Here is an 11,457-nt window from a genome sequence, read left to right on the forward strand (position 1 = left end):
CTGCCTTCCTTTGAAGTCACTGATTCAATTATATCTCCTTTAAATTTATTAAGTAGAATGGCGACACCTGCTGATTGTTGAGAGGCATGACAAAAATAACACATATCACCCCACTGTGCTTTCCAAAATTTCACATCATTGTCCACCAAATGAGTCTCTTGTAAAAAGAAAAAATCAAAATGTTTTCGTCTACTGAATAAAAAGATTGATTTCCTTTTGGTGCTATCACGAATACCCCTGACATTCAAAGATATTATTTTTGTCATGATTCTGCCTTCTCTTGTCTTGGTTTTCTGGTCTAGAGGCAGAATCATGACGGACCCACGTGTTTTATGTGGAGAGAAACATATTATTGTCAATCAGGACATAATATGCGTTCTCTCCTGTCTCTTCATTTGGCCCCGCCCCTCTCGTTTCTAGTATAGCTTTCCTCCTGTGTCTCATTACCCACACCTGCCCATCGTTATCTCCTTTGTTAGTCTCCCTATATATATACCCTCTTGTTTATTGTCTTGTTGCTCGTTCGTTGTAAATGTTTCCTTGCGTGTACCTGTACCTTGGCTCGTGTTCATGTTCCCTTGTAGTTTGAAGTCTTTACTTTCTGTTTTTGTATTGTGCCTCCGTTCAGTTTTCCCCCCATTGTGGGTGTATTATTTGTAATTTGCAGTTTTATTTAGTATTAAACTCTTTTACCCCGTATTGCTGCCTGCGCTTGGGTTCTTCACTACCTGTCCCGTGACAGAACGAACGAGCCAAAACAGAACCCAGCAGCAGCATGGACACTGGCCGGTCTAGCTTGGCCCGCCGCCTCTGCAGCCTTCGCCAGGGAAGTGAGACTGTGGATGATTATGTGGAGAGGTTCCTGGACATCGCAGGACAGGGCGTCTTCGGGGAGGAGGAGCTGGCGGTGCTGTTTAACACCGGTCTCAGAGAGCCACTCTCTCGATCGGAGATGAGGGCGATGAGGCCGTTGGACTTCGACGCTGTGTGGGATGCCGCCACAGGTCGTTCGTGGTCCACGACCTCATCGAACTCCTTTGACTCATCTCCGCTGGTTGCGATACCAGAGAGTGGTCCTCTGCAGATCAGGAATGTGGGCATCGCCACGCACCACTCCCCAACCTCTGCAGCCTCTCCACAACCGCCCAGTCTCCCTGGCAAGCGAGGGAGACGGGAATCCTGGGGGTCCTCGTTTGAGACCTCCAATCCCGAGCCGCTCATCCCATTCTCTTCATTCCTGCAGCCGGCCTCCAGGCGGGGGGCTCGGCTGAAGAAGAGGCAACGGAGGGCGGCTCGGAGGGCGGCTCGAAGGGTGGTCCCGTCGAGCCCGGCGGTCCCGTCGATCCCGGCGATCCCGGTGGTCCCGTCAAGTCCGGTGGTCCCGTCAAGTCCGGTGGTCCCGTCAAGTCCGGTGGTCCCGTCAAGTCCGGTGGTCCCGGTGGTCCCGTCAACTCCGGTAGTCCCGGTGGTCCCGTCAAGTCCGGTGGTCCCGGTGGTCCCGTCAAGTCCGGTGGTCCCGGTGGGCTTCCAGCCGGTGTCTCAGCCGGCCTTCCAACCGGCCTTCCAGCCGGTGTCTCAGCCGGCCTTCCAACCGGCCTTCCAACCGGCCTTCCAACCGGCCTTCCAACCGGCCTTCCAACCGGCCTTCCAACCGGCCTTCCAGCCGGCCTTCCAGCCGGTGTCTCAGCTGGCCTTCCAGCCGGCCTTCCAGCCGGTGTCTCAGCCGGCCTTCCAGCCGGTGTCTCAGCCGGCCTTCCAGCCGGTGTCTCAGCCGGCCTTACAACCGGCCTTCCAGTCGGTGTCTCAGCCGGCCTTACAACCGGCCTTCCAGTCGGTGTCTCAGCCGGCCTTCCAGCCGGCCTTCCAGCCGGCCTTCCAGCAGGTCTTTCAGCAGGCCTTTCAGCCGGTGTCACAGCAGGGGACTCCTAGAGCCTCTATGACTCCCTCTAAGACTGTTCCACCCAATCCATGCCCTTTTGGACTGCCCCCTAGGCACTCTTTGCCTCCACCCCCCCTCCCTTGTTTGTTATTTTTATTGTCTCACCCCAACCCTTCTGTTATTATTTCTTGTATGCCCCTAGTCATGTTTGCTATGTTCTGTTGGTTTATGTCTGTTACCCAGTCTGTCTTGTCTTGTTAGTTGCTCCCTTGGTGAACGCCAGGAGTCGTTCATTAAGGGGGGGGATTCTGTCATGATTCTGCCTTCTCTTGTCTTGGTTTTCTGGTCTAGAGGCAGAATCATGACGGACCCACGTGTTTTATGTGGAGAGAAACATATTATTGTCAATCAGGACATAATATGCGTTCTCTCCTGTCTCGTCATTTGGCCCCGCCCCTCTCGTTTCTAGTATAGCTTTCCTCCTGTGTCTCATTACCCACACCTGCCCATCGTTATCTCCTTTGTTAGTCTCCCTATATATATACCCTCTTGTTTATTGTCTTGTTGCTCGTTCGTTGTAAATGTTTCCTTGCGTGTACCTGTACCTTGGCTCGTGTTCATGTTCCCTTGTAGTTTGAAGTCTTTACTTTCTGTTTTTGTATTGTGCCTCCGTTCAGTTTTCCCCCCATTGTGGGTGTATTATTTGTAATTTGCAGTTTTATTTAGTATTAAACTCTTTTACCCCGTATTGCTGCCTGCGCTTGGGTTCTTCACTACCTGTCCCGTGACAATTTTTAAAGAACTAAACTGAAGTCATTATATAAACAAAAAGAAAGAGAAAGAATAAAAACACTGAATTGGATGTCTGTTAAAGTTATAAGAACTAATTAACGAAAAAATACTGAGTTAAGAAATATCAGAGATTAGTTTACCGCCAAGTAGAAAACACTGAACCCGAGTACCTCAACTAACTCTTATATAAATTATCATTTGAACTATTGAAGTGAACATATTACTCTTTTACTTGTCTACAAAGAGAGCAAATTATCCTATTAAGATGAGATGGCATAAATTAACTTGAAGATTGAACCTCACTTTAGATAATTTTAACAAGTTATACTATTGTACCTCACAATAAAGAAATTTAACAGGTTATACTATTGTACCTCACATTAGAGAAGTTTAACAAGTTATGCTGTGTGTCTCACACCGTTAATGATGACAGCAGGACCCTGCCATTTAGTTTTTTTTTTCCGTCAGCACGCGCTTGCTTCACAAGAGGCCACAGTTTATTTCTGCACTGTCTCTCCTGTTGGGTAAATCCTCAGTCATTCGGAGGTTCTTTCTCTTCATGACATCATTGTTGAGGGAAGCTCTCCATAGTTTGAATCTGAAGTTGCCCATGGTAAACTGAATGATGATTGGACGTGAGCTTTTATCCTCTCTCGGGCGTCCAACCCTGTGCACAGTGTCCACCATGAATCCAAGCTTGCCCTTCCTCACATCCTCGTTGCTGCTTTCTGGAACATTCAGAAGACGAAGATTCCACCTCCTGCTGTACCACTCCGACTCTTCCTGCTTCTCCCTCAGAATTGTCATCTGATCGCCCATCTTCTTTACTGTATCCTCAGTACCTTTCCACTGGATCTCCAGCCCTTTCACACTTTCTAAAACTTGAGCAGTATTTTTCATTACCATTTCTTCGAACTTCAAAAAACGATCGTTTAAGCCATTAATGGCTTTTAAGATGTCGGCATTTGAAACTGTTCCCTCTTCTTTGGTGCAAACCTTTTTGGGGTTTGGACTTTTTGTGGGAGTATCAGGAAAAGGTGTACATAACCTGGGGAACAAATCTTCATCATCTATATCCATGATCAAGCCTTCCTTTCTCACCTTCTTAGCATCTCTCTTTGACATCCTAGCACATGTGTAGCTAGCTATTAGCAAAACTTTGGTTTGCAACTCACTACGCACGTGTCCTGGTTTACACAACTTTGGCTAACAGCGAACAGTTCGTAAGTTAACTGCTATCACAATATTTGACCAGCTAATGTCATTTTATTCGAGCGAATAAACTTACTGGATGCAAGAGCAACGTTCCACTCCTTTTTTGTCAATGACAGTCTCAATAAGTTCATTGGTACTCGGTCAGAGTCACAGAGCTCAGAATAAGACGTCTGCATAGGTCGCCATCTTGGGCCACCCCTCAGCTAATGTAAATTATTGTAATTTTATGGTGAGATTTTGCATCACTTCCGGTCGTAGCTGTATCCCTTCTAGCCAGAACGAGGTTGTGTGGTGAGTCCACAACGTCCCCTAACGTTTCAGGCTCACAACAGTGGGAAGTGTGTAATGAATATTCTCTCTATCTTTAAATTGCAAGCCAGGGTCAATAGCAGCCGGCAGATGCTAATGCATATAACACTCCACTCTGTTCCAATAAGGACTATTCTCTAAGCTGAGTTTTTCTCTGTGCACTCCTGTCTACCCCAAATTACTGCTATAATGGCAAAATTATTGTTTTTTCATATTTGTTGTTCCATTTTGCTTGAAACCAGGAGGCGGCCAACGGCGCAAAAGAGGCCGCAGCCCACACACCCCTGTAAAGGCAAGGCACATTTTGCATGGCTTTATAGTGAGGGCCTTTCCTAAACTGCATGGAGCTGGAAGTAAAACCAGAGAAGCTGAATATGCAGCGCTGGTCGAAATTTTAGGTCCGATCGGTGTGGTATGGTCTTTTAGCCTTCCTCTTTCCACCAAGTGTATGTAGAACTTGAAAAGAGCCAGAACCACTGGCAACTGGCAACCCAAACATACCCAAAATTACTCCCATAGTGGCATGCAAACAATAGCATATGCTTGTTTTTTATTATTTCAGAAAAACAATAAAGATTATAATAGGTAAATAACAATTCAGAACTCTGATCATAAGAGCCATGTAAGCATTAATATTTAACAACTGCCTAATATAAAAGGAGGACATTTTTATGTAATATGCTTCGTAGTCAATAAAATCAAAGACATTTTTACTTCTCTTAAATTCCAGGAAGGTTTAAGGAAATTATGTGTTGGTGTTATGCAGGTAGAATGTAAATACAAGCATATTTTTCTCTTTAAACCATACAGTCCTATACCAAGAGCAGCATTATTTGTATTCCTTTTAATGAGATTTGTAAACTCATGCTAACACCAGTCTTCCCTTCAATCCAGATCTCATTGTGTTCCGTGATTTATTTTGGCTGAGAGCTCTGATAAATTCCTGAGAAACAGGACATACAGTACAACATGGTCTTTAGAGCCAAAGGTTATTTTGACCTCCTATCAGTTTGAGGACGTCCTCAGTGCATGTGACTTTACACTTCTGATCAAATGTGATACCGAATTGAATTGTGTGGTTCTCTGGGTAGTAAGTCAGATGCACCGCCATGGTTCATGGATTCTAACGGTGAGCTCTGTATTGTACTTTAAGGCCCCTAAAACACAAATGACATATATATTCATGTCAATAAAAAACAAAAATTAGAAGAACTCTCTTCAATACCTTACAACAAACAATCCATCAAAGACATTTCTGAGGCCATGCTTTCTTTAACAAATTATAAAAAATTAGATCTTTAATTGTGATATACATTTTTTTAATTAAACAGTTTAACAGAATAATAATCTAATTAGAATAATAACTTTAAATATGTTTATTTAAAAATATGCTTACCATAATAATATGACATGCCGTAGACTAGAGAAATATAATATTGCACATCTTAGATAATATACATTGGCTTAGATGTGATGTGTAAACAAATCTAATAAAAATAAGACAGTACTCTAAAAACAGAATATAAAAGTATACTTAATATTTAGAATGTAAAAGTTTTAACATTGAGTAACAAATGTAAAAAACACAAAAAGGAATTACGTAAATTAATAGAAATTTAGTCACAGAAACGTGACAATCTGGTTGCCCAACCCTGCACTCGTGTGTTGCGTTGAGAAAGTTTCGGTGTTTGCTTCCCTTTCTCTGTGGACTCTCCATGTCAAGAAATCCCAGGATTGCAAAAAATTGGTCAATACTGGAGTTTTGTTTTCTCTTTGGTTCAGGCTTTGTGGCTCATTTCCGTTTGACCAAGCACTTCAGTCTGAATGTGATCTAAAGGAAATATGGCACATCTTCCCGATGAAACATCTCCACTAATAACTAACCAAACACCTCGAATCAGGTGAGATACTCTTTCCTATTCATCGTATTCTCAGAATTTCATATTCATTAAAGGAAAGCTGTTTCCATTTCACTATTACAGCCTATTTAAAACTTTTTCTCTCAGAAACGGAAGGCTCTTCCTTGCTGTATTTTCAGCTGTTTTGGGCAATTTCAACTTCGGCTTTGCCCTTGTCTTTCCCTCCCCCGTCATCCCTTATCTTCAAAATGATCCTAAACTTAAAATGGACATCCAGCAGATATCATGGTTTGGCGTAAGCACATCAAAGTATTACCTCCTTCTGAATGCATAAGTAAAAAATGCACATAAGATGCTTATGATATTGTAAGATATTCATACAGAAAAGTACATTATGACAAATATTTAATATGAAATCTGTGGCTGTTATTTTTCAGTCCATTTTCACTATTGGAGCAGCTATAGGGGGGCTTAGTGCCATGGTGTTGAATGACAGGCTTGGAAGAAAGCTGAGCATCATGCTGTCAGGCGTGCCATCCGTCTTTGGCCTCCTTATGATGGGAGCCGCTCAAAACTTTGGGATGTTATTATGTGGCCGATTTCTGACTGGCATCGCTGGTGGCATCACTTCTGGTTGCATTCCTGTAAGTTCCCGATCAAATCACAAAATCATATCATATCATAAAAACGTTGAAGAATATATAGATTGAAGAACAGAATTCCTCTGTTGGTGGGATCCTATTTACATTCAATTGCAAATAAATGACTGTTAACTCACACCCAGAACCAAAAGTTTATGTTAGGTGTTGCAAAAGTTTCGCTTCCTAATTTCAGAGCTGCTAATGCAAGTCATGATCTTTAAAACACAAACAAATAATTTTTATATTAAAATGCCATCATGTTCATCATCATCATCTTTGGGACTCATGAGAATGGGACTCAACCCCTAAATAAGAAATAAACATGACACCATTTTAATGTAAAATAAAATATCTTTGTGAACTAATTCTTTATACAGTATGCAAGCTGTTAGGAATGCCATATCTTTAATATGAGCGTCAAAATGAATGTGCATCACGCAGACTGAAATCTATTATGTGAGTGTAACTTGTGGTGATGTTTCACACACAGGTCTATGTATCTGAGATTTCTCACCCATCGGTGAGGGGGGCTTTGGGTTCATGTCCTCAGATTACAGCTGTCTTTGGAAGTCTAGCACTTTACTCTTTTGGTGAGACATCTTCACATACTGTTTTTTAAGACGTTGTTACAGCTATTTATTAAAACCCACATTCTCTACATACATTGTCCTGTAGGTTGTGTATGACCGATGCTGTTTTCATCCTTACTCTCCAGGCTTGATTTTGCCATGGAGGTGGTTGGCCGTGGCTGGCGAGGTGCCTGTCGTTGTAATGATCGTTTTGCTTTGCTTCATGCCAACCTCTCCACGTTACCTCATCATGAAAGGGAACAAATCCAAAGCAGTGAAATCTCTAGAATGGCTCAGGGGCCCTAATTCGGATTACTTGACTGAGTTTGATAAAATCGAGCGAAGCGTCAATTCACAGGTAGATGGCTGTTACGGCGGTGTTATGCAAATGACATTAAGACACTGTCCATCCCTAAAACTACGCACTAGCTAAAGTGAAGATTGGTTTAAATTTTACTGTTTGAAGTGAAGTAGTTCAGGCTATGAAATGACGTGTTCTCTTCAACAGGGGCGAGCTCAATGGAGCGATCTTAAAACACCGTTATACTATAAACCGATCCTTATCTCTGTCTGTATGAGATTCCTGCAGCAGATGACCGGTATCACCCCAATTCTGGTGTATCTAGAACCCATCTTCCAAATGACGGCTATATCACTGGTATGTCACGTAGTATATTTATTTAAACCTTAACATAATGGGAATCGTGGTAAAGCATTTTTTTATGTTTTCTTGCTATCCAGAAACCAAGCTATGACGCTGCATTAGTAGGAGTTGTAAGATTGATCTCTGTGAGTATTGCAGCTAGTTTGATGGACAAAGCTGGTCGAAAAGCTCTACTGCTCACATCAGGTTTGTGTAAAAATACAGAGCAATACATGTATATATACAGTCGGGCTAAAAAATTAAGAGACCGTTCCAAATTTTCACTTAATGAGCATTTCTAGATGTATTGTGGTCATTTCAGTCCAGTGTCTGTTGTATTTCAATAAAATCACTGACAGTATGACAAAACAAATGAAAACTTTGATAAAAATCAAGGATATCGCATAAGAAATGATTTTTTAACTTTTCGTAAATACATGTACAAATATCACCGTTGTATTGCTTTAAAAGTGAATATGAACTTGTTTTCTTCGCAGTATTTAAGCTCTGAAAAAATACAGGGCGTCTTTTCTGTTATTTGTTTTCTGCAAATAAATGCAAACAGAACGAATATTTTTATTTGAAATTTGTTAGATATAATGTTAGTAGTTCACAGAATGGAAAAATAATATTATCTCTTAATTTTTCACGGCTGACTATACATTTTTGTGGTTTGAACTTTTGAATTCCAAGTCACATTGTACAGTATATTAAATAATACACATTTTAATGTTACATTCAAAAAAGCCTTAAATAATAAATGAGATAAAATAAGACTTATTCATGTCAAACCTTCTAGGATTTTTAATGTATCTGGCCATGCTCTCCATGACCATGTACACCCACCAAACACCATGCAACCAGGGCAATCTAACCTTAACAGAGGGCATGAGCGCTATCCATGGTGTTACCGAGGGTCCTGCTTTCGATCCACTCACGCTCATTCCTCTCATCAGCACTATGCTCATTTTATTTGGTGAGTTTTCTTTGCATAATTCATTGACTGTTGCTTTGTTGGCCACATGAACGATAAACACATGACATAAACTACCAAACACTGAATTGTGACATTATGAGGCACAGAGCATCATTTTCATGATCTTCATTTTATATTACAGCTAAATTAATACAAATATTGTACAAATTCACAGTATTTTCAGTGCTTGAAGTAGGACTGTAGAATAAAATGCAAAGTAACATCTCTCTTACACAGGTTACGCTATAGGTTGGGGTCCCATCACGTGGCTGCTGATGTCTGAGATTTTGCCTTTGGGCGCGCGAGGAGTTGCATCAGGTTTGTGCGTCGGTGTGAGCTGGATCACAGCCTTTGCTCTGACGCAACTCTTCATGCATGTGGTGGTGAGCCAGAACTCTTTTTGTTTATATAGTTTTCCTTCTTACAACTTCAGCTTGTACGACAACATACTTGTTAGAGATTTATCAAACAATACAAGCGTCTGATAATTCTGCACGAGTTCCTTATAAATGAAAATCTGTGAGTTTGGCTTTTAACTTCACTTCCTTTTTAACATCCACAAACAGAAGGCCTATGGACTCTTTGTGCCCTTCCTGTTCTTCTGTGTCATCTCAGTGGTGAATATAATTTTCACGGCTAAATGTGTGCCGGAAACTAAAGGCAGAACTCTGGAGGAGATTGAGAACTACTTCAAGACTGGCAGAAGCTTCACCATTCATGAGCCTTGATATATGTTTGTGAGATAGATACTTAGACATATACTAATTGCAGACTTAAACTTATTTATATACATTATACTCCAGAGGTCAATATGTGCACTGTGGGAGATAAAGGAATAGAAAGACAGATAGACATACTGTAGATAGATCTCTGTTTGCTCTATAGCCATATTCAATTGATTGTAAATATGATGTAGATATTGTGTAATCTGTAAATACAAATATACCTAATAGGCTGCGTTGCAATGAATGCACATAGTGTCGATGTAAATCTAAAATGTTAATAAATATACAGTCTTAAACTTCTCTTTAATTCTTGCTTTGGTTCCATCAGGGAAGGCCAATCTGTAGCTGTATTGCACAACATGTGGTAGTCCAGAAATAAATGTGGTATTAGAGAAGTGCCTGTGATTCATACCATTCACATGGATGTGTACTTCTGCTACATATGTTTAGCTTGACTGCATTTGCAGACACCTTTATCCAAAGTGATTTATAGAGCAAAGTGTACATTTATTTAGTATTTTTGTTCTCTCGGAATCATATAACCTTTAACTTTTTTGTTGCTAACACAACGTTTTAACCAATTTAACGTAACCAATTAAGCAAGAAAGCACACAGACTTCTAGAATTGCTAATCATTAAGAGAATCTTAGAAATCAGAATTCTAATGCCATTTTATGTCACTTATGTACAGGTTGATCCAAACTCTTGTAATAAACCTTGGGAATATCATGTCAGAAATTAATTCCATGACGACATAAAATATTTTCATAGTACTGTACTTAAAACAATGCATCATCATCATATTGCTCATCTCTGTGTCATTCATAGGTATGCACATTTTTCAAAAAGACCTGAGTCAAGACTCTCAGAGAAAAGATTATATCGTCACATTCGCACACTGTTAATGTTTTTGCTGTTATGCAGCTAGTTGTCAGTAACTTACTGTAGTTTTACAGTTTTACAGTTATTTATTGGGAACAGTTTGTTCAAAGATAAATAAATATGAAACATTAACAAGTCTTTTATCTTCACAGAAAAAAACTATAAAATAACAGCCTCAAGCAAAGCATTCTGGGAACCAGAAATCCACATAAACCTTTTTCAGGTTTTTTCTAATTTTTGTTCCCAGAATGCTCAACATAGGCTGTTGTTTTATAGTTTTTTCTGTAAGGATAAAGACTTATTACTGTTTAATGATCAGCTTTGAACAAACTGTTGCCAATAAATTACATAAATGTAATCTACAGTAAGTTGCTGGCAAACTGATGCCAGTAATACTGTAATTTCTACATCATTTTTTTACAGTGCAGCTTCGAGACAGTTCCTCTTTCTGGATTTACATTACAACATAACACTTCCTGTAGATGAACAATGACTCGATATGAACATATGTGCAACATGCTATTTGTGTTAGCAAAAAGAGGAATACAAGTACAAGGCTGATATGTGCAATATATGGTGGTTAAACATTACATTGTGTATATCAATCTGATGCTGTATGGAGGATGAAACTTTACAAATGAAGATATTTTGACATATGTGAATCATTTTTCATATAAGGATGGATTACATATAAGATTCCTCATAAATAATATGTGTGTATGATTGTATGTGTCATATTTTCTACACTTAACCAGTCAAACATGTATATGATTTATCAACCATGTCCTCCTAAATAATGAGTCCAAATAGAAATAATTATATGTCTATATGTACACTTGATTGTAAGTCGCTCTAGACATCAACACGGGTAAAATGTGAAATACCCTCAGAATTAATACTAGAAAATGTTAGATCCTACAGATCCAAAATTCAGTTCCAATATTCAGTTCACTAGTTCTTTCATAGA

The 11,457-nt window shown here is 40.2% G+C and overlaps 1 protein-coding gene across 1 annotated transcript; it reads left to right on the top strand.

Moving 5' to 3' along the window:
• The first annotated feature begins 5,890 nt into the window (after nucleotides 1-5,890).
• On the top strand, nucleotides 5,891-10,336 carry slc2a6 (solute carrier family 2 member 6). The gene is made up of 10 exons (XM_079466931.1): nucleotides 5,891-6,096; nucleotides 6,202-6,349; nucleotides 6,492-6,698; nucleotides 7,186-7,285; nucleotides 7,411-7,622; nucleotides 7,773-7,922; nucleotides 8,006-8,114; nucleotides 8,707-8,883; nucleotides 9,121-9,266; nucleotides 9,450-10,336. The coding sequence occupies exons 1-10, from the start codon at nucleotides 6,038-6,040 to the stop codon at nucleotides 9,609-9,611; spliced, it is 1,470 nt and encodes a 489-aa protein (XP_079323057.1). The 5' UTR covers nucleotides 5,891-6,037; the 3' UTR covers nucleotides 9,612-10,336.
• Nucleotides 10,337-11,457: the final 1,121 nt, after the last annotated feature.

The sequence above is a fragment of the Barbatula barbatula genome (genome assembly GCF_947034865.1).
Source record: "Barbatula barbatula genome assembly, chromosome: 11".
Taxonomy (NCBI): Eukaryota; Metazoa; Chordata; class Actinopteri; order Cypriniformes; family Nemacheilidae; genus Barbatula; species Barbatula barbatula.

What these genes read in the sequence shown, in the direction of transcription:
- slc2a6 (XM_079466931.1), top strand. Translation starts at nt 6,038, where the DNA reads ATGGCACATCTTCCCGATGAAACATCTCCACTAATAACTAACCAAACA. An exon ending in AACCAAACACCTCGAATCAG is followed by an intron (nt 6,097 to 6,201) that starts GTGAGATACTCT and finishes TTTTTCTCTCAG; the next exon opens with AAACGGAAGGCTCTTCCTTG. An exon ending in AGCGAAGCGTCAATTCACAG is followed by an intron (nt 7,623 to 7,772) that starts GTAGATGGCTGT and finishes TCTCTTCAACAG; the next exon opens with GGGCGAGCTCAATGGAGCGA.